At 43.2% G+C, this 23,540-nt stretch overlaps 1 protein-coding gene and 2 long non-coding RNA genes across 6 annotated transcripts; 1 reads left to right on the top strand and 2 right to left on the bottom strand.

The window, feature by feature from the left end:
* Nucleotides 1-4,121: 4,121 nt before the first annotated feature.
* Nucleotides 4,122-6,275, bottom strand: LOC110493525. The gene is made up of 2 exons (XR_005036885.1): nt 5,054-6,275; nt 4,122-4,939 (listed from the first exon to the last, which is right to left on the bottom strand). It is a non-coding gene; the product is annotated as an uncharacterized LOC110493525 (long non-coding RNA).
* A 582-nt stretch (nt 6,276-6,857) lies between these two features.
* On the bottom strand, nt 6,858-21,438 carry LOC110493522 (NACHT, LRR and PYD domains-containing protein 12). Of its 4 annotated transcripts, none has more exons than XM_036949449.1 (10): nt 21,003-21,438; nt 20,263-20,451; nt 16,379-18,040; nt 14,889-15,236; nt 9,624-9,791; nt 9,344-9,514; nt 8,894-9,037; nt 8,632-8,805; nt 8,196-8,369; nt 6,858-7,963 (listed from the first exon to the last, which is right to left on the bottom strand). In XM_036949449.1, exons 2-10 carry the CDS (start codon nt 20,445-20,447, stop codon nt 7,951-7,953), a joined length of 3,039 nt encoding a protein of 1,012 aa, XP_036805344.1. In that variant the 5' UTR covers nt 20,448-20,451; nt 21,003-21,438; the 3' UTR covers nt 6,858-7,950. The 4 variants fall into 4 exon arrangements, with proteins under 4 accessions (XP_036805344.1, XP_036805345.1, XP_036805343.1 ...); XM_036949450.1 differs by having other exon boundaries at nt 20,263-20,372; XM_036949448.1 differs by having other exon boundaries at nt 21,020-21,438.
* Nucleotides 21,439-21,484: 46 nt separating this feature from the next.
* LOC110493524 lies at nt 21,485-23,388 on the top strand. Its single transcript, XR_002469154.2, has 2 exons — nt 21,485-22,461; nt 22,620-23,388. It is a non-coding gene; the product is annotated as an uncharacterized LOC110493524 (long non-coding RNA).
* Nucleotides 23,389-23,540: the final 152 nt, after the last annotated feature.

Here is a 23,540-nt window from a genome sequence, read left to right as displayed (position 1 = left end):
TTTTGTCTTGTCTCTTTCAGAGAGACATGGAGCTAGAAGCAGATGCAGTGCAACATGAGCTAATATATGTGGATGAGGCAGGTTTCAAACTTGCAAAGACAAGGGGCCGCGACAAAAATATAGTCGGACACAGTGCCATCATCAACGTATCGGGACAACGTGGTGGCAACATAACAATGTGTGCGGCTATTAGTCAAAACGGAGTCCTTCGCCATCATGCAATCCTAGGCCCATACAACACTGCACACATCACATTTCTGGACACCCTCCACAACAGACTAATCCCCAATGGCCAGGGGCCAGAGTAGCCCAGGTACGTTATCGTCTGGGACAATGTTAGTTTCCACCCGGCTGCTGTGGTCCGCAATTGGTTCACAGGTCACCCACCCACTTTTCATCGCTCTCCTCATACACTCAGTTCTTGAATCGTATTGAAGAATTCTTCTCTGCATGGCGTTGGAAAGTGTATGATCGCCAGCCCCACCAACGCATAGCCCTTCTACAGGTATTGGAGGAGGCTTGTGGAGACGTCGATCAGCGGTCATGCCAGGCCTGGTTACGGCACTCCAGGCAATACTTTCCGCGCTGCCTAGCTCAAGACAACATCGCATGGGATGTGGATGAAGTCTTATGGCCAGACCCACAAAGAAGGTGAGATGTAGCCTATTATTTTTCTATTCTTTTTTTTTCTAGCACAAATGTTTTTTGTTTTCTTCTACTGCGCTTTTGTTGTTTGAGGAGTATTAGAATATTTTGAGAATAAAAAACAACTTTTCCCCCTTATTTGTATTGACAGTGTGTTACGTTTGGAATACACATCCATAATTTACACATTTGGATACCTATGTGTATGAGTGTTTAAAACATGACAACTTTATTGCAAACTGCGCAGCAGGGCATGTATACCGTCAGTTCGTATTTGGTGCTTTGTGTGTAACGACTCTCCTCTTCTTCTGACGAGGAGTAAGAGATGTCGGACCAATGTGCAGCGTGGTAAGTGTCCATTTTAATATATACAACTGAACACTACAAAATAATAACGTGACTGAACAAACGAAAATCGAACCAGTCCCGTATGATACATACACAGGAAACAATCACCCACAACTCAAAAGTGAAACCAGGCTACCTAAATATGGTTCTCAATCAGGGACAACGATTGACAGCTGCCTCTGATTGAGAACCATACCAGGCCAAACACAGAAATCCCAAAGCATAGAAAAAGGAACATAGACAACCCACCCAACTCACGCCCTGACCATACTAAAACAAAGACATAACAACAGAACTAAGGTCAGAACGTGACATCGTTTGCTTATTGAAATGTATCGATGCAAAAACACAGTTATTTTAAAGAGTTTGAAGAGTTTTGCAAGAATTGTTTGCTTTTGCAAGAGATGTATAACGTTTTGCTGGTTTGTTGTAAGGTTTTGTGGTTAGTGTGTAGAGTTTAGTAAAAATAGCCTATAGTTTCAAAGATGGTGCCTAAGCAATCAGAAAAAAATGTAATGCGATAGCCTGGCAAACTCCATCTCAAGTGATCCATATAAACTCTGGAGCAGCGGTCTAAAATGTGTTGGCTTTCCAACTCATCATGGATGTCCTCAGTGGCTATATCGTGGGATCTCTGGTCTGAGTAAATGGCCGGTCAGCGCAATGACGTCCAAGTGTATATAGCAAATCATCAAAAATAGGGTGCAAGGTGGGCGTTTCTTCCCTGTGAGAAGGACCACAGTGATCCCGACATGATGTCATAGTATCGGGAAGTAGGGATGCTGAGGGTGTTGCGTCACCCCCTGATAAATTAGAACGTTTTTTTTTTTGTATTAATAAGCAACAATTATTTTCACAAAAGTAGTGCAGTGGGCCTTTACTAGTCCTGTATTAGTGGACTGATATGACCATCTGAAGCACACGCAACATTTTCATTTGATGAGTGATAATTAACCATGGATTGATTATTCAACGTTGCTCATATCTCTCACCCATGATCGTCCATCTAACTACGTGGCACGAGTTTCGATGTGAATTTCGACGTGCTGTTATCAGCTGGGGGAAGACAAGACGAACTGTGCAGTGGGGAACGAAAAATAGACCTACCAACATCAGAAAGCTGTCCTTGGTGTAAGAGTTGTGTAATTGTATTTTTCGTTTGTGATATTGAAATTAGTGTGTTAACCACACAGGTCTATTTAGATGAAGGAAAATATGTTTCCAAATGGCTAATTAATTCATTTTTTTTTTGTAATTAGTTCATTCTATTCACTATAGGGTAACTAACGATGACACTTCCCAAACTGTGGCAAAGTCAATGCCACATGTCTAACCTATGCAGAGTTCTTCTTCCCCCTGGCACTAATGTCATCACTGTTCAACTGAACCGTGATGTCAACATATAGAGGTCTATGTTTAAAAAGTCAAGCAGCTCCTGCATCAGGGGTTTGGTTATACTTCTATTATTTAGCGATTGATGTTCCTCGTGGAGCACCATGGGGAAACGTTCTAACATAGTATGCCCTCAGACTTCTAGGACCTGTGAGATAATGCACTACTAAAGGAGTTATCGATATGTTACAGTGTTCTTCCAATAAGATTTATATTGGGAAAACATCCCGCGCCCTGAAAGTACGCTTTGGAGAACATATAAACGACTATTAGACATCAGGATACAGTATCACCTTGTCAGTTGCGAGACACTTTATGCAACAAAATCATTTTCATTAATCAATTGCGTTGCGATCAAAGAAGTTAATCCGCCAAGCAGAGTAGGTGATTACGACAACAAATGACTCCAAAGAGATGCCATGTGGGTGGGTATATGCATTAAATTCTGCATCTCCACACGGTTTAAACTAATAATTATATTTCACCTCCTTCCTATAGGCCAAATTTAGACTGTTACAAGAACACTGTCCTTGCAGATTTTGCATATCGTTTATGAGTTAGCCCCACATATTTATGGACGGCTGAGCCTGATATCCCGTGTGGAAAAGTATCTCGTGAATTTACATAATGTATTCAAGTGAGCAGACACCTAAGGCAATTGAATTGTCATTGGTGCCCGCTCTCATACCTTAGAATTCTGTATTTCTTTGTGACTAACTTGTTTGTATACAGGTAGACCAGAAAAGACACATCCCTGATTGGCAGATGAGTGGCAACCCTGATTAAAAGCACCTGCTACTCATCAGTTGTTCCCTAAAAAAAGCTGTTTTGAATTCAAATAAAATTGCATCTACACACTGAAGAAAGCTGTAAAGCCAAAAGTCTGTTGTACGCTATTCCTAATGCATTTCAAATCATTTTTAAAATATAGTAATTAAGTAGACCTAATCTTTATGCTACACCTTTTTGTTTGAACTCACGGCTTTTACGCACCAGCCAAGCATCTGGGACAGCGCGATGGTTCCCTTTGGATTCATATTATTCCAACCTCATAGGTTATAAATATAAAAATAAAAAAAATTTAAATTACATTTTGACTATACTACCTCTTTAAATTGTTAGTTTCCTGGCCTCTGGCTTTCTGTGTGATACTTTCAGCTAAATAAACAAATACAAATAATGTATTAAATCGTGCGGGGGTTAATAAATAATGTCTAGGTTTGGAAAAGCAGGAAGAAAAAATAACCATAAAGGACCACGTCAATGATAAGATTAAGGTTTTCCCCTACTAGTAATGTTTTTGGTATAACAAAACATTGTGACTATTTTACATGAACTCTCAATAGCCCTATTATGTTATTTTGTCGTCCCATTAATGAAGTACAGTATCATTATAGGGCATAGCCATCTGGAGACGTTTTCACCACCCACACTTCTCACTCCCCACCCCATTCATCTGCCTCGCTCCCCTCACGAGCCATCAATCAACACACACATCGGTATGGTAGAACAAAAGTCATTTTACCTAACTTTTTCTATTGTGAATATAATTTACCTACCCCAGATAGTAGGCCTGTGTTAAGGTTCACCTACCCATTACTACTACATGCATAATTCCACAGGCCTCTAAAGCATATTTGTGTTTTTCTTGGAATAAAAACACAATTTAACCAACTTTATTTGCATAGTAGATTTAGCTAAAAGTATCACAGAGAAATAATCCCCCCCAGGACAAGCACGGTCAACTGATTTTTATTTAACTAGGCAAGTCAGTTAAGAACAAATTCTTATTTACAATGAAAGCCTACCCCAGCCATATCCGGACAACGCTGGGCCAATTGTGCGACGCCCTATGGAACTCCCAATCATGGCCGGATGTGATACAAGCCTGGCTTATAACCAGGGACTGTAGTGACGCCTCTTGCGCTGAGACGCAGTGCCTTAGACCGCTGTGCCACTCGGGATTTATGCATTCACAGAAGCGCCAACTTATATAAAGAGTGCAAAACACATGTGAACCATTAAAGACACGGTAATATTCGTTGAAAATATCCATGACATGAAACAAGTACGGTATTGTGCCCTCGCCTTCAGTCTTATGCATTAATTAGTCTCTTCCTCCTCTCCTCTATTGCTCTGATCCACAGTCAGTGCACAGCTTCGAACATTTGTGGGTGCAAGACCCACAAACAAATCGGTGACACTGTGCACAGCTTTCATGGGCCTGGTTCCGTGCACACTGCGGCTTCACCTGGCACTGTGTTCTCTTCCAATTAGGGAGCTGGATGGGTGCCCGGGAAGGAGGCGGTGCGGCCTTGGCTGCCTCCTTGGCGGCTGCAGCTGCCTTCGTCTTGGCGCTCGTGTGGTTCTCACGAAGCTCCCATGCCAGATCCATGATGAAATCTCTCCTCGGGGTTGTCTTACTGGTGCACTGGGTGAACAAAACGTGCGCGTTGATAGCAGCCAGGTCAAACAGGTTGTAGAATACGGCAACAGGCCAGCGACGAGTACCCCATTTCACCGTGAACTGTCTGGCCATCTTATCCACACCAACCTGGAATAAAGTACTAAACATGAGCAAATAGCACAAAAATACAATTTGTTACAGAAGAGCACAATGCATGAAATATGGCAAGGTGCGCCTAAATGTATAGGACTAATAGCCTACATTTCTTCTGTTATAGTGCGCCAGGGTCTCTGTTTTCTCTTTGTGTCACCGCCAATGGCAACTGTCAGATGATTAGTACTCAGGATACAGAAGTTTTTTCTAGGCTTCTCTCTGTACACCGTAAGTGTTGCTTTGTCGTGCTTCTGCACTGTTGTGGAGAACAGCTCTGCTTGTGACTGGTTACATGCAGATGGAGGCAGCTCCAGTCTCGTCTTATTCACCGCCCCGACCAGGCTTGTGTTCTTGTCAATCAACTTGTTAACCAATGGCAGTGAGGTGAAGACATCGTCCATGTTGACATTTCTCCCCTCACGGAGGTAAGGTTCCATGAGTCGCATAACCATATGTTCAGGCTGCTGAGATTCACCTTTCCCCAAATACGGAAAGACATTCAGCAAGTACTTGCTGTCGATGTCAGCTGCCAACTGAAACTTCGTGCCCCACTTGTCTTGCTTTTAGGGGATGTACTACGTAAAGCGACATTTCGTTTTCGTGGGGAACCAGTGCTCCACAACGGTGATGTTCACTCCTGGCTTGTAAGAGGTAACATCTCTGTACAAACGCGTCCCAAACTTGATTCTCAATTTGTCAGTATCCAGGCGCATGCGTCTGGTCTCTCTTGCGTCAACATGCAGGTATCGCATGATCTCTCTGAAGCGGTTCCATGGCAAGGTATCTCGGAAGAAAGTGATCCCATACCTGTCTGACCAGAGGCTCTCCAAACTCGTGTTCTTTCCTCCGTACAGTCCCCGGACATACAGGAGCGCAATGAACGCTTCCAGCTCATCCACAGACATGTCCCACGTGTTGTCTCCTTTCGCTCTGTGCGCCTCAGCTACAGTACAGTCCTTGATGTGCTGCAACATCTCCATGTTACATAAACAATGAAAGCTGTCGAATGCTCTGTCGATTTTGTCTTTTGCGTAAAGTGAGGGCCTGACTACACTGGGATTCCATTATGTGCTGATAATCTACTCGGAGCATTGTCAGCAGGCAACGTGCCTGCACAGTGGGCATAATTCGGGCTCTCTTGCGCCGAGGCAGCTCAGGCTCCTAATCAGAATCGCAGTCAGAATCAGAATGTAATGAACAATTCCTCTATTGGTCATCTGAGTCGATCAAGTTCCTCCCCTCCATCTGACCCCATCTCATTCAAATCTCAAGAGTTATCAGCGCTTCTCGCACCTCCATTCTCGGTCTTGCTATTGTATGAACGACTTCCGCTTCCACGCCACCCCTCTCTCGTTTTTTCCAGCTTCTTCTTCTATGATAATGGCGGCCAGCAAACAAACGTTAAAGGTGCATGCCACCACCTACTGTGCACAATCACAATGGAGTTTGTGCACAATCACGGTTTACAACATCACATTTCTAAATCCTCCTACCCAACTCCGTATTTCTGAGTTAATGAAAGAGCCCTGCTAACTTCTAACAGTACAGTTTATTTTAATGAATGTTAAAAAACGTGAACGTTTTAATACTTATCAGCAATACATGTACAATATATAAAATACAAATGTTATTAATGCATGTTTTCATTCATTTTAGAACGTTTTAAGGAGTTTAAAAAACACAAAACGCCCCAAAAAACAGTCCCCTGTGCTTGTAGTGGTATATACAGTAACTTATAACATATGTTGAATCATGCAAGGCTGATATTCAGTGAGGTGGTGATAAATGCACAAATCACTAATTGTCAATGGAATTTTAGAATTCCTGTGTTCATTGACCATTTCAATTAAAATCACTGTCTGTTTCTAAGAATTTGTAAGATCCTTATTTGCATAAAATAGACAGACCAGTCTATCAAAAAAATTAGCCAATAGCATTTATTCTCGGAGCACGCTGCTCATAGAACCCTGTACAACAGTTTATATATCAAATATGACGTCATAGGTTTTAAAATGTCCTTCCTCCTCTCGATCAGGACAAAGCAGGTTCACAAGTTCATTCCAACTCACATACATGACACACAATATAACTGGATTAACTCCTGAAGTCTCACCATCATTTATTACCACTTTAGCAGACAGTTCCAGATACACAAAACCTGGAGGGGCTCTCGCTGTCTTATTTGATCGCCACAGAGTTATAGTTGAGTCGGTTCAAACATAAGTAAGCAAAGAGGGTCATTAACCTAAGACAACCATTGTGTAGGAAGGAATGTGTGTGTGTGTATCATTTCCAATTACCTCTTATCCATGCTACATAACCTCTTTCTTAGGAACTAACATTATTCATCAGATATTGTAAAACAGGGTAGAGTTTAATTAGTTATAGTTCTATTTAAATGTAGATATTGTTTAGTCATTATTCATAAAATTCCTAACACTAATGCCCGGACGACGCTGGGCCAACCATGGCCGGTTGTGATACAGCCTGGAATCGGAATTGGTAAAGGTGAAAATGTCTTCAAACGGACAATTCATTTATCCAGTCCCACTATAGGCCCCCAATGATGACACATTCTTGGTTAAACAAGAAAACACAATAAGGTCATTATGTAAAACATAGCATCACCCTTCTCTTCAGTGAAGGCTACATCGTATACTGTAACATCTTGGATTGACATTGATGTGCATATAAAAATACTACAATGGCCTTCGGGGTTACAGAGCATGATTGAGGCTGAAGGTACTGAGTAACATCCTTTAGTTTAGTACACAGACACTGTGGGGACATCCTAAAGGGCATCCTACTCTATAGAATTCTAGATCATTCACTTTTTCAAGTTTAGGCACTTTTTAATAAGTCTGTACAACGCTCAAATCCCAGTCTGCGCCCCGAGATAGCATCCTGTTACTTTTACAGTGAAGCACTTCACCGGAGCGAGTACAGAACTGGAAGACCAAGCCGAGACGTCAAGATGAACCCCATCAAGCGAGTCAAGACCTCTCTCAATCGTTGATTCTAGAACAAAGAATAGTGTTACCACCATAGACACATAATCCTACAAAATAATGTTCTCATTCCATCCCTATTCTAACAGAATTGTCCACTGAGGGGCCACACAATCCAATTATGAAAAGTGGACACACACACACACACACACACACACACACACACAGGGATCTACAGCCACAAAAGTCATTATAAATAAATTACTAACATCATTGTAAGCTTTGATGGCATCAGTACTTACTCTAGAGTCTGTAGTTTGTAGCGTTGGTTGTCCCTGATGTCGGAGAGAATTCTCAGTCCTTCTTCTCCCGTGTCATTTCCCATCAGGCCCAGTTCTGTGATGCTGGAGCAGCTGGACTTCAGGGCTACGGCTAGGGAGGAGCAGCCCTTTACTGTGATCCCACAGCATCGCAGACTGGAGGGAGGGGGGGGGGGGGTGAATGTGGCAAGAGAGATGGGGATAGAGAGAAAGAGTGGAGAAGGTCACCAGAGAGGGAGAAACTATCTTCAATTTGTTTTGGTCAACAAGACTACATAAATTGTACGAGTGATGACAATGAAAATGATAAAGTCATTTTGTGAATATGCTTATAATAATTCATTGTTTGAAGAGCGTGCGGTGTGATATCATAGACCAAGCCATGAGCTTTATAACCCTCTCTAATGCTGTTACTTACAACAGTCTCTCCAGTGTACAACACCTGGACGTCAGTCCCATGTAGAGAGTCTTCACACCGCGGTCTCCAAGGTCGTTTCCAGAGAGATCCAGCTCTTTCAGGTTGGTGAGGTTGGAGCGGAGAGCTTCGACCAGCACCCCACAGCATTTCTCTGTCAATTTACAGTCACTCAGCCTAGGTGGGGAGAGGTAATTACATTGAGAAAGTTGCCCCCCTCACACACACACACACACACGCTAGGTCTAACCATTGCAGAACTCACCTGAGGGTCTCAAGTGAAGACAAGCAGAACAAGACATCGGCCCAGTCATCCGAGTCGCCCAGATGGTTCCTGCTGATGTCCAGCTCTTTGAGGATAGAGTTGAAATGAAACCCTCTGACTAGGGTGATGCCACAGCTCGCCACACTGGAGAGACAAGGGTAAAGAAAAATGAAACTCTTCAATATTCAGCTCCAGACCTAGGTTCAAAATACTGTCTTTCAGAGACTAAGTTTTCGCTTCAGACTGCCTGGAGAGCTAGATGGGAGGACAGGGTTTGCAATTTTGCGACTATTCTATTGGTTCCATTGTGCCAGGCAAGCTCAATCAACCCAAGTCTGACAAGTATTTGAACTTATTTCAAATAGTATTTGAACCAAAGTCTGCCAGGTTACATGGAGTAGGGGCTAGGGGAGAGTGGCCCGTACACTCTTGGTGGGCTAGCTAGCTTACATGAGTTTCTCCAGTTGACAGGCGGGCAGTCCGAAGGCGTTGCAGAGCATCTTGACCCCCTCGTCCTTCAGGTTGTTGTTGCTCAGGTTGAGCTCCCTCAGACTGGGGATGTTCACCAGACATCCAAACATGTTCTCACAGCATTTCTCAGTGAGCTGACAACAGTACAACCTGGTGGTGGAGGGAAAATGTATGGTACATTTACTACAGGGAACATTCCACTTTAGAATCAGTGAGGTGGAATGTGTAAGTGTATTACAATACTCCAGACAGTACTCACTCCAGTTTGTATATCTGGGTTGACTTCAGTATGTCCATGAGCAGCTTCACCCCCCGGTCTCCCAGGTCGTTCATGCTGACGTCCAGCTCTCGCAGGTGTCTGGGGTTGTCTATCAGCAACACCGCAAGAGAGCGACTCTGCTCCAGGCCCAGCTTGCAGTTTGAGAGCCTAACGAAGATTATAATACTTTAGAAGATGCGGCCTATGTGGTCCAGCGGTGAGTGTCGCGAACACCAGCAAAGAATTATGTGGTAGAATGGCGCTGGAGAGGATGGCTGACGTTTTAGTGCTCCTAACCAACGGTGTTATTTTGTTTGTTTTTTAGCTGTAGACGACACTATCTACCTAGAGAGTTGTCATCTGTATTTTTCGTAGCTGCCCACCTACCACCACAGACCGATACTGGCACTAAGACCGCACTCAATGAGCTGTATACCGCCATAAGCAAAAAGGAAAACGCTCATCCAGAGGCGGCGCTCCTAGTGACCGGGGGTTTTAATGCAGGGAAACTTAAATCCATTTGACCAACTTTCTACCAGCATGTAACATGTGCAACCAGAGGGGGAAAAAAAACATCTAGACCCGCTTTACTTCACACACAGAGACGCATACAAAGCTCTCCCTCACCCTCCATTTGGCAAATCTGACCATAATTATATCCTCTTGATTCCTGCTTACAAGCTAAAATTAAAGCAGGAAGCACCAGTGACTCAGTCAATAAAAAAGTGTTCAGATAAAGCAGATGCTAAGCTACAGGACTGTTTTGCTAGCACAGATTGGAATATGTTCCAGGATTCTTCCGATGCCATTGAGGAGTAAACCACATCAGTCACGGGCTTTATCAACAAGTGCATCCATGACGTCATACCCACAGTGACTGTACGTACATACCCCAACCAGAAGCCATGGATTACAGGCAACGTCCGCACTGAGCTTAAGGGTGAGCTGCCGCTTTCAAGGAGTGGGACTCTAACTCGGAAGCTTATTAGAAATCCTGCTATTCCCTCCATAAGACAGGCAAAGCGTCAATACAGGACTAAGATCGAATCGTACTACACCGGCTCAGACGCTCGTCGGATGTGGCAGGGCTTGCAAACTATTACGACTGTTACGTTCCCCAGTTTCTGTGTTGTGGGTTTGTGTTAGAAGTCGACCGATTAATCGGAATGGCCGATTAATTAGGTCCGATTTCAAGTTTTCATAACAATCGTTAATCTGCATTTTTGTACACCGATTATGGCCGATTACATTGCACTCCACGAGGAGGCTGCGTGGCAAGCTGACTACCTGTTACGCGAGTGCAGCAAGGAGCCAAGGTAAGTTGCTAGCTAGCATGAAACTTATAAAAAACAATCAATCAATCTTAACATAATCACTAGTTAAACTAGTAATATCATCAACCATGTGTAGTTATCTAGCTTGTCCTGCGTTGCATAATTTATAATTTGCCTGTTAATTTATCATTGAATCACAGCCTACTTCGCCAAACGGGTGATGATTTAAGATGCATTCGCGAAAAAAGCAGTCGTTGCACCAATGTGTGCCTAACCATAAACATCAATGCCTTTCTTTAAAATCAATACACAAGTATATATTTTTAAACCTGCATATTTAGTTAATATTGCCTGCTAACATGAATTTCTTTTAACTAGGTAAATCGTGTCACTTCTCTTGCAACAGAGTCAGGGTATATGCAGCAGTTTGGGCCACCTGGCTCGTTGCAAACTGTGTGAAGACCATTTCTTCCTAACAAAGACTGTAATTAATTTGCCAGAATTGTACATAAATGACATAACTGTGAAGGTTGTGCAATGTAACAGCAATATTTAGACTTCGGGATGCCACCCGTTAGATGAAATACGGAACGGTTGAGTATTTCACTGAAAGAATAAACTTTTTGTTTTAGAAATGATAGTTTCCGGATTTTACCATATTAATGACCTAAGGCTCGTATTTATGTGTGTTATTATATTATAATTAAGTCTATGATTTGATATTTGAGCAGTCTGACTGAGCGGTGGTAGGCAGCAGCAGGCTCGTAAGCATTCATTCAAACAGCACTTTCCTGCATTTGCCAGCAGCTCTTCGCTGTGATTCAAGCATTGCACTGTTTATGACTTCAAGCCTATCAACTCCCAAGATTAGGCTGACAATACTATAGTGCCTATAAGAACATTCAGTAGTCAAAGGTATATGAAATACAAATGGTATAGGGAGAAATAGTCCTATAATTCCTATAATAACTCCAACCTAAAACTTCCTACCTGGGAATATTGAAGACTCATGTTAAAAGGAACCACCAGCTTTCATATGTTCTCATGTTCTGAGCAAGGAACTTAAACGTTAGCTTTTTTACATGGCACATATTGCACTTATACTTTCTTCTCCAACACTTTGTTTTTGCATTATTTAAACCAAATTGAACATGTTTCATTATTTATTTGAGACTAAATTGATTTTATTGATGTATTATATTAAGTTAAAATAAAAGTGTTCATTCAGTATTGTTGTAATTGTCATTAGTGTATATATATATAAAATATATATTTAGGAGATATATTATATATATATATAATATACACACACACAAATCGGCAGATTTAATCGGCATCAGCTTTTTTTGGTCCTCCAATTATCGGTATCAGCGTTGAAAAATCATAATCGGTCGTCCTCTAGTTTGTATGTGTGTATTCCAGGAAATGGTTTCCTGGATTCTAAGCAGCTGATTGGTCGGCCCCATTGCAGATTGGAGCTCTGACCACGCCTTCTCGTCAGGGGATACAGCTGTCTGCAATTAACAACTCCTTCTGCAGCTTGAAAAGCCAGTGTTCCTTTGTTAGGAGACAGAGCTTCTTTGTATGTGCTGCTTTGGTCTGGTAAAATTGCTGTGAAGTAGTTTGTCATGCAGAGGTATGTGTATGCCAAAAGGACTCAGTGTTTTTGATTATTGAAATTGTTCACTTTACATTAGTAATTATTCTGTTTTTGTTCCCAGTGGGGAAGGGGAAGGCACCTTGGGAGTGTTTAGACAAGAGGCCTGTGGCCATACATATACCTGTAGTATGTACTCTGTCTATGCACACTAGGTAAGACCTGGGCAGACCAACCCCTGTATTTTGGTTAGCGTGCCAGGTGGCATTAAGAATAAGTAAGTAGTGGGTAGGTAGGAGAGGGGACTAACTTTATTTGATATGGTTCCGTTCAGCCCCCTTTCCACAAATTACTGTGTGAAGAATAAATTCCCTGTAAACTGTAATATTCTCTGCCTCTCATCCTTACCTGCACCTACAATCACATACCTCTTTCACTCAACTGGGAATTGAGTGTAGCAGGGTGTTGCGTTCTCTCCTCCAAGAGGTGTTTAACACATACTACAAAGGGAAGCACAGCCGAGAGCTTCCCAGTGACACGAGCCTACCGGACGAGCTAAATTACTTCTATGCTCCCTTCGAGGCCAGTAACACTGAAACATGCATGAGAGCATCAGCTGTTCTGGATGACTGATCACGCCCTCCGCAGCCGATGTAAGACCTTTAAACAGGTCAACATTCACAAGGCCGCAGACTACCAGGACATGTACTCCGAGCATGCGCTGACCAACTAGCAAGTGTCTTCACTGACATTTTCAATTTCTCCCTGTCTGAGTCTGCAATACCAACATGTTTCAAGCAGACCAGCATAGTCCTTGTGCCCAAGAACACTAAGGTAACCTGCCCAAATGACTACCGACCTGTAGCACTCACGTCTGTAAACATGTAGCGCTTTGAAAGGCTGGTGATGGCTCACATCAACACCATTATCCTAGAAACCCCAGACCCACTCCAATTTGTATACCTTCCAACAGATCCACAGATGATGCAATCTCTATTGCACTCCACACTTCCCACCATGACAAAAGGAACACCTATGTGAGAATGCTATTAATTGACTACTGCTCAGCGTTCAACACCATAGTGCCCTCAAAGCTCATCAATAAGCTAAGACCCTGGGACTAAAAACCTCCCTCTGCAACTGGATCCTGGACTTCCTGACGGGCCGCCCCCACGTGGTAATGGTAAGTAACAACACATCCGCCATGCTGATGCTCAACATGGGGGCCCCTCAAGGGTGTGTACTCAGTCCCCTCCTGTACTCCCTGTTCACTCATGACTGCACGGCCAGGCACAACTCCAACACCATCATTACATTTGCTGATGACAACAGTGGTAGGCCTGATCACCAACAATGAAGAGACAGCCTATATGGAGGAGATCAGAGACCTGGCCGTGTGGTGCCAGAACAACAACCTGTCCCTCAACGTGATCAAGACAAAGGAGATGATTGTGGACTACAGAAAAAGGAGGACCGAGCACGCCTGCATTCTCATTGACAGGGTTGCAGTGGAGCAGGTTGAGAGCTTCAAGTTCCTTGGTGTCCACATCACCAACAAACTAACATGATCCAAGCACACCAAGGCAGTCATGAAGATGGCACGACAAAACGTATTCCACCTCAGGAGACTGAAAAGATTTGGCATGGGTCCTCAGATCCTCAAAAGGTTCTACAGCTGCACCATCAAGAGCATTCTGACTGGGTGCAACACTGGTATGGCAACTGCTCAGCCTCCGACCTCAAGGCACTACAGAGGGTAGTGCGTACGGCCCAGTACATCACTGGGGCCAAGCTTCCTGCCATCAGGAACCTCTATACCAGACGGTGTCAGAGCAAGTCAAAACAATTGTCAAAGACACCAGCCACCCTAGTCAGACTGTTCTCTCTGCTAGTGGTACCGGAGTGCCAAGTCTAGGTACAGGGGGCTTCTAAACAGCTTCTACCCCCAAGCCATAAGACTCCTGAACATCTAATCAAATGCCTACCCAGACTATTTGCATAGGCCCAGCCTTTTACACTGCTGCTACTCTTATTATCTATGCATAGTCACTTTAATAACTCTACCTACATGTACACATTACCACAATTACCTCGACTAACTGGTGCTGCCACACATGGACTCTGCACCGGTACCCCTGTATATAGCCTCGCTATTGTTATTTTACTGTTGCTCTTAAATTATGTTACTTTTGTTTCTTATTCTTTTTTCTTTTTTTACAGCATTGTTGGTTAAGGGCTTGTAAGTAAGCATTTCACTAAGGTCTACCTACACCTGTTGTATTCAACACATGACAAATAAAATGACTTGAATACAATGACGTTACAAGTGGGGGTAGACATGATCAGAACGGGTTTCCTAGCCATTGATTTTTCAACGCATTGATCACAACTCACTTCAGGATCTGCAGTTTGCAATTAACAACCTTCAGTCCATCAACGAGATGAAACACGCCGGCTTCTCCCGGTTCATTGCCGCTGAGATCCAGCTCTCGCAGGTGCGAGGGGTTGGATTTGAGAGCTTTGGCCAGAGCGGCGAAGCCATCCTGTTTCACCCTGCAGCCGGACAGTTTCAGTCTCTCCAGTCGGCAATGTGGCTTGGCCAGGCCGGCCGCCAGCAGTTGTACTCCTGAGTCCTTCAGCGTGTTGAAACTCAGGTCCAGAGCTTTCAGATTGCACACCTTTGAGGTGAGCGCCGAGGCCAGACCTTCACAGAATATCTCAGTCAGATTGTGATATGACAGCCTGGTGGGAATCAAAAGGAACATAGCCATATTAGCAGACAATAAACCAAACAACTACCTCTTCCCCTACAATATTTATTTTGCTCCTTTGCACCCCATTATTTCTATTTCTACTTTGCACATTATTCCACTGCAAATCTACCATTCCAGTGTTTTACTTGCTATATTGTATTTACTTCGCCACCATGGCCTATTTATTGCCTTTACCTCCCTTATCTCACCTCATTTGCTCACATTGTATATAGACTTGTTTTTCTACTGCATTATTGACTATGTTTTGTTTACTCCATGTGTAACTGTGTTGTATGTGTCGAATTGCTATGCTTTATCTTGGCCAGGTCGCAGTTGTAAATGAGAACTTGTTCTCAACCAGCCTACCTGGTTAAATGAAGGTGAAATATTTATATTTTTTTAAACAACAGAACTGTGTAATGATCATAAGGCAGGTCTGAATGACCTGTGACGACAATTATCTTGTAGCGTTACAGACATTTCATATCGATATATACAGCGAGCGCCAAAAGTATTGAGTTAGTGACACAGTTTTGTTTTGTACTTCAACCCTACGGATTTAGAATGATACAATGACTACGAGTCTAAAGTGCAGAGTGACAGCTTTACTTTTGAGGGTATTTCCATCCATATCGGGTGATCCGTTTAGAAATTACAGCACTTTTTGTACATAGTCCCCCATTTCAGGGGACCAAAAGTATTATGCCAAATTCACTTGTGTATTAAAGTAGTAAAAAGTTTAGTATTTGGTCCCATATTCATCGCACTTGACTACATAAAGTTTGTGACTCTACAAATTGGTTGGATGCATTTGCTGTTTGTGTAGGTTGTTTCAAATTATTTTGTGTCCAATGGAAATTAATGGTAATTAGTGTCATTTTGGAGTCACTAATTGTAAATAAGAATAGAATATGTTTCTAAACACAATAGTTTTGGTCCTATAAAATGGGGGGGAATAGCCTATGTACAAAACGTGATTTCTAAACGGTTCACCTGATATGGATGAAAATGTTATTTTATCACATCCAAGGTGCTGGGGTACAGAGCCAAAACTAAAACAAATGTGTCACTTTCCCAATACTTTTGGAGCTCACTGTAATAGCTGGTATTGTTAAATGACCAAGTACTTACGTGGCTGTCTGGGAGGCTTTGATCACTGGCAGCATCCTCAGAAGTTCCTCGTCTCCTCTCTTCTTTACTTCCAACCCAAGCATGTCTATCGGCCCAGACTCTGACGCCACTAACAGAGTGGCCAGGTCGGACCAATGTGCACGTGGGTATTTGGCATCTGGGGGGATTCCCGTCTTGAGAAAGTGCACGCCATCCGTTTCTAAAGAGCTGTCACCCAGTTCAGTCAGGCAGTTCAGCAGGTTGAGTGTCCTCGGTGAAGCGGGATTCTCCATGACCTTCTTCTTGATATACTCTACTGCTTCCGTCAGTGTCACCGACAAGTTGTAGCCGGCCTCTGCGATTGACTGGATGAAGTTCTGCGAGAAGCCTAGGAGGAACCGGAGGAAGAGGTCCAGCTTTCCGTTTTTGCTCTGCAAGGCCATGTCCACTGCTTTCCTCAGGTTTTCATCTGGGCTGTTGCAGGATTGGAGAAACCACATTGCGGCAAAGAACTCCTGAATGGTGGTATGCCCAAAGTAGTAGATCTTTTGGTGCAGCCCAATATCCTCCCTGAAGATGGGTATGTTCACTCTTGCGTACACAGCTGCCACATGGACATCAATGTTGCACTCTCGTAGGTCTTCCTCATAGAAAACCGTGTTGCCTTTCACCAACTGCTTAAAGGCTAGTTCCCCCAATTTAATAGCCATCTCCTGTGTATTCTGGTTCTGTGTTTGCAACAGGGCGAGTAGGTCAGTGTACACTGGAGTCAGAGCTCTGGGGTCACATTCTTCATTGAATAGAAATGTCTTTCTCCAGAGGACTGACGCACAAATCGAACAGATAAAAGGTATCTGGCACAAGACGTAGAGGCTTTTTGAGTACTTTAAGTAGGCAATAATTGCATTGGCCTGGTTCTTGTCATTGATTGCTCTCCTGAAGAACTCCTCTTTCTGGGAGTCGGTGAAGCCTTCGATTTCTGACACTTCGTTGATGTACTGAAGAGGGATGCGACTGACTGCCGCAGGTCTGGATGTAATCCATATGTGAGCGGCGGAGGGAAGGAGATTACCGTTAATGAGGTTTGTCAGCAGTGTCGGCACGGAGGAGGGCTCTGTGACATCGGTCACTATCGGGCTGTTCTTGAAGTCGAGAGGACGACGGAATTCATCCAGCCCGTCAAAGAAGAACCCAACTCTGCAGTTCTCCAAGTTGCAAATTCCAGGTTCTTTCAATTCTGGGAAAAACTTGTGAAGAAGTTCAATTAGACTCAGTCTCTCCTTCAGTAAATTCAGCTCCCGGAAAGGAAGAGGAAATAAGAGAGGACATTCCTGGTTTCCTTTTCCCTCTGCCCAGTTAAGAATCATCATCCGCACCTGGCTAGTTTTGCCAATACCAGAGACGCCCTTTGTCAGCACTATTCTGACTCGCTCGTCGTCTAGTTCAGAATCAAAGTATAAGCCTATGGGTGAGCATGTCCCTTGGTGTCTCTTCCTGTAGGTTGGCTCAATTTGAATGTACTCATGTTGGTTCCCCTCTCCACTTTCACCAGGTGGATACTGGAGATCACAATGTATATAAAATGGATGCTCAGTTTCCCCCCCTGGTGGACTTTGGTACTTTTTCTTCAAGATGGCTTTGAGCTTATTGCTGAGTTTTGCCACATGGGAGGCAGAGACTTCCCTGTTAAATTGGCAAAAGAAAGTATGTAATTTCTATACAAAGCAGATATACCTGTGAAGAGTTTCAACCATATTGTCTGTTATATATATATATATATATATATATATATATATATAGTCTATTCTTGTGAGAGCCCACCAGTTGACCCGAATTGTCTCCCTTGTAAATGAACGACAAGACCGTAGGAGCCTTTGAGACCATTCCTATATGATATGGTCCAGCTTGCTATCTCAATAAAAGTCAGTGCTAGGAACCTCTTGGTGCTAAAATAACAACTCCTTAACATGCATTTTGGTTGGTCCAATGTGATTGTAAATGCATTCCGCAGGAAGTAGGGAGGCAGAGACGCCCCTCCGATTCATCACTTTAAATACTATTGTGAAGAGTTGTGGAAGAGTGAACTCCTTCCCGGTCGGTAATGAATATCCTATATTGAATTCAAGTCTGATTTTTCGTTCTAAACAATCTTCATAACATCAATTCTTAGTACTTTACAGAGGGAATAAACTAATGCTTATACAGTGCCTTGCGAAAGTATTCGGCCCCCTTGAACTTTGCGACCTTTTGTCACATTTCAGGCTTCAAACATAAAGATATAAAACTGTATTTTTTTGTGAAGAATCAACAACAAGTGGGACACAATCATGAAGTGGAACGACATTTATTGGATATTTCAAACTTTTTTAACGAATCAAAAACTGAAATATTGGGCGTGCAAAATTATTCAGCCCCCTTAAGTTAATACTTTGTAGCGCCACCTTTTGCTGCGATTACAGCTGTAAGTCGCTTGGGGTATGTCTCTATCAGTTTTGCACATCGAGAGACTGACATTTTTTCCCATTCCTCCTTGCAAAACAGCTCGAGCTCAGTGAGGTTGGATGGAGAGCATTTGTGAACAGCAGTTTTCAGTTCTTTCCACAGATTCTCGATTGGATTCAGGTCTGGACTTTGACTTGGCCATTCTAACACCTGGATATGTTTATTTTTGAACCATTCCATTATAGATTTTGCTTTATGTTTTGGATCATTGTCTTGTTGGAAGACAAATCTCCGTCCCAGTCTCAGGTCTTTTGCAGACTCCATCAGGTTCTTCCAGAATGGTCCTGTATTTGGCTCCATCCATCTTCCCATCAATTTTAACCATCTTCCCTGTCCCTGCTGAAGAAAAGCAGGTCCAAACCATGATGCTGCCACCACCATGTTTGACAGTGGGGATGGTGTGTTCAGTGTGATGAGCTGTGTTGCTTTTACGCCAAACATAACGTTTTGCATTGTTGCCAAAAAGTTCCATTTTGGTTTCATCTGACCAGAGCACCTTCTTCCACATGTTTGGTGTGTCTCCCTAAACGACACTTTTTATGGATATCTTTAAGAAATGGCTTTCTTCTTGCCACTCTTCCATAAAGGCCAGATTTGTGCAATATACGACTGATTGTTGTCCTATGGACAGAGTCTCCCACCTCAGCTGTAGATCTTTGCAGTTCATCCAGAGTGATCATGGGCCTCTTGGCTGCATCTCTGATCAGTCTTCTCCTTGTATGAGCTGAAAGTTTAGAGGGACGGCCAGGTCTTGGTAGATTTGCAGTGGTCTGATACTCCTTCCATTTCAATATTATCGCTTGCACAGTGCTCCTTGGGATGTTTAAAGCTTGGGAAATCTTTTTGTATCCAAATCCAGCTTTAAACTTCTTCACAACAGTATCTCGGACCTGCCTGGTGTGTTCCTTGTTCCTTGTTCTTCAGACCTCTGAGACTATCACAGTGCAGGTGCATTTATACGGAGACTTGATTACACACAGGTGGATTGTATTTATCATCATTAGTCATTTAGGTCAACATTGGATCATTCAGAGATCCTCACTGAACTTCTGGAGAGAGTTTGCTGCACTGAAAGTAAAGGGGCTGAATAATTTTGCACGCCCAATTTTTCAGTTTTTGATTTGTTAAAAAAGTTTGAAATATCCAATAAATGTCGTTCCACTTCATGATTGTGTCCCACTTGTTGTTGATTCTTCACAAAAAATACAGTTTTATATCTTTATGTTTGAAGCCTGAAATGTGGCAAAAGGTCGCAAAGTTCAAGGGGGCCGAATACTTTCGCAAGGCACTGTATGAACATAAAATAAGCCTACAGTGTATTCTAAATTACACATACATTCACCACAGTCATTTGAACGGAGGACAAGGTCAAAATGAGTCTATGGAACATGTAATTGTCTTACCTTGGTTCAGTCTGATGTTTTTCTCTCCCAGGGCGAAACATTTTCCTCAAATCAGGAAAGGCGGATTTCCTGTGACCAAGATTTGTTTCCCTCCAAGGCGGAGGCAGTAGCTGTGAAGGGGACAGTAAAGGCAGGCAATCGCGTCCCTCATGTGATGAAGAAATGAAGATCCCACTACCAACCATAGACCTATAACACAGATTTAGGATGTTGTCTTCCTAACTGTATTAGCAATAGTGCTGTGTGTATGGGGCTACAGTAATGCACTGGCAAGACTGCCTCAATTCAAAAGTCTGCTCACAGATGATAAATTATTTGCTAATAAATTAATTCAGTTAAATAGGCTACCTAAAGAAGATACAAACTGACAAAAACACGGAGGACCTATCCATTCAGGCACTATTTCTTTCAATAAATCCGTTTAGGATCAGGCCAAAAACACTGCAAACAAAAAACGGGGAGCTCTAACGGTACACGAATGCAGTGTAATCCCTGGCTTTCAAAACTAACAAATGGATTATGCAAGGGGGGTCATCCCAAATGATTTATAAATGCAAAAATCTGACTACATCGTCTAAACACTGAACTTGCTTCCGCGTTTCTTTACATCCGTTCCTTGGTGCTGGGCTAGCCCACGACTAGCCAGAAAATAACTAGCTAAAATATGGCATGCAGTCATCCCATTGCAACTTTATCAACTCTAATTTAATAGCAAACACATAATGCAATTTCATAGTTACTTGTTGGATTTCCTCACTTGATTCTAGTCCATCACTGCGTCTCAGTAAATTTCCGTGTTTTAAAATAGGTCGAGGAGGCAGCTTCAAACTCCGTTGCGGTTTCCAGTCAAAACAAGGTACCCGCAAAAGTGCTAAAAGTCAAGAACAGGGGCGCGTTCAGCAAGATACAAAGTTTTGGAACGTCCAGATAGAAATATGCTATGTAGAACAAACATGCCTCTTCGATTTGTTCAATAATGAATGACGTCTATCTGCAATGTTCGAGAACGTTTTGCAAATGAACTTGACCCTGTTCACACCCAGTACACATTTGAGAGGTAAAATCATTTTTGTCCACCATCAATTTGATGAAATGTAATCTCAGATATCATAATTTGGCCATAGAAGTGTTGTAAAATAAAATTGTGAGATCCTGTTGAGAAGAGATTCCTGCTGTAGAAGAAAATGAGGTGACCTGGAAGCGGAAGTGTGCGTAGTTCATAGGCTATAATGGCAAGACCGCGAATTGAGGGTGATAGAAGCGCTGACAATGCTACGAGATTTGGATGAAATAGAGTCAGATGGAGGGGAGGAACGTGATGCTGAGATCGACTATGATGACGAATGGGGGAATTCTTCAATAGATTCCGATGCTGGCTACGATTCTGATTAACGATGCCCAGCGTGCAGGTGTCAACAACTCAGATGGAGGGAGAGGAGAAGGGGAAGGACGGCACGGTTTGGATAAAACAGCCAGGCGAGAGTAGACAACACGTGGGACATGTCTGTGGATGAGCTGGAAGCGTTCATTGCGTTCCTATATGTCCGAGGACAGTACGTAGGAATGAACACGCCTTTGGAGAGCTTCTGGAACGAAAAATATGGGGCGATTTTTTTCCCGAGACACTATGCCCACGGAACCGCTATAGAGAGATCGTGCGATACCTGTGCAAGAGAGACCAGACGCATGCGCCTGGAAACAGACAAATTCGCCCTGGTATCAGATGTTTGGGACGCGTTTGTACAGAATGTGTTTCCTCTTACAAGCCAGGAGTGAACATTTCCGTGGAGGAGCAATGGTTCCCCGCAAAAGCTAAGTGCACCTTTACGCAGTACATTCCCTACAAGCAAGACACGTGGGGCATGAAGTTTCGGTTGGCAGCTGACGTCGACAGCAAGTACGTGCTGAATGTCTTTCCATATCTGGGGAAAGGTGAATCTCAGCGTCCTGAAATTGTGGTGATGAGGCTTGTAGACCTTACCTTGGCGAGGGTAGGAATGTAAACACAGACGAGATCTTCACATCACTGCCATTGGCAAATAAGTTGATTGACAAGAACACAAGCTTAGTCGGGGTTATGAAAGTGAGCCGGGGGCTGCTTCTCTCTGTGAGCAACCAGGCACAGGCAGAGCTGTTCTCCACAACGGCATTGAAGCACGACAAAGCAACACGGTTTACAGATGTAAGCCAAGAGAAAACGTATGTATCCTGAGTACTAAGCATCTGACAGTTGCCATTGACGGTGACACAAAGAGAAAACCAGAGTCCCTGACGCACTATAACAACACACATGTATGTTATAACGTCTTCTGTTGTAGCAAAATGATTCTAAGGTGTTGTACTGTATTCTATTCCAGGTTGGCGTGGATAAGATGGCCAGACAGTTCACGGTGAAAGGGGGTACTCGCCGCTGCCTGTTGCCGTATTCTACAACCTGCTTGACCTGGCTGCTATCAACGCGCACGCTTTGTTCACCCTGTGCACCGGTAAGACAACCCCGAGGAGAGATTTCATCATGTAGTTGGCATTGGAGCTTCGTGAGAATCACATGAGCGCCAGGGGCAAGGCGGCAGCGGACGATGTCCCAAATAACGCACCACCGCTCTGGGAGAAGAAGAGACAGTGCCAGATGCACGGATGCATGCGGAACAAAAACTGCGACTTCTGCGGGACCTGCACGCGATTTGTCTGCGGAAAGTGCTCATTCCGGAATAAAGATTTGTCGAAGATTTGTGTTGACTGTCATACCATGTTACTGTAAGAGCTTAAGGAATAACGGCTGCTATGCATAAAGGCGTACATGCCCGAGAGAGGCCACAACGAGTTCATTAATGACTGACGCCAGTACAGGCTATTTATAGACTGATGCTTGTTATATTATTTTATAATACCGTTATTGGTTTACATTTGCTCGTTGTACACTTTTTTTTAGCTGACTCTAGGCCCATTTAGCCCTATTGACAGTGCGTATTTTGGATACACCTATAGCCTACTAGGTAGACTACTTAGACTAACATAGGAACGGCTGGTATAAAAAGAAGATGCTTCTGAATTAAATGACTGAGTGTGATTTCTGTCTTGTTCTTTTCGTTAAAATCTACGAATAAAATGGAATTACCATTTGCATGTTGGTGTTTCTTTCCCTCAATTAAAACAGAACAACCTAGGCTATTATAAAGGTCTACAACTCAAAATGTAGTCAAGCAGCATGAACAGGGTCACCGGAAAACGCGTGGCGAGGCGACATTTGCCGCAGCACATTTCAATCTTTTGGTGTA

This window comes from Oncorhynchus mykiss, chromosome 17, assembly GCF_013265735.2.
Source record: "Oncorhynchus mykiss isolate Arlee chromosome 17, USDA_OmykA_1.1, whole genome shotgun sequence".
Lineage (NCBI taxonomy): Eukaryota > Metazoa > Chordata > Actinopteri > Salmoniformes > Salmonidae > Oncorhynchus > Oncorhynchus mykiss.
This window is presented reverse-complemented; position numbering and strand designations above follow the sequence as displayed.

Coding starts and splice junctions, on each gene's coding strand:
- LOC110493522 (XM_036949449.1), bottom strand. CDS start 20,447: ATGGTTGGTAGTGGGATCTTCATTTCTTCATCACATGAGGGACGCGAT. Junction 15,237..16,378: donor AAAGCCTCCCAGACAGCCAC/GTAAGTACTTGG, acceptor GATTCCCACCAG/GCTGTCATATCACAATCTGA. Junction 8,806..8,893: donor TCTTCACTTGAGACCCTCAG/GTGAGTTCTGCA, acceptor CTCCCCACCTAG/GCTGAGTGACTGTAAATTGA.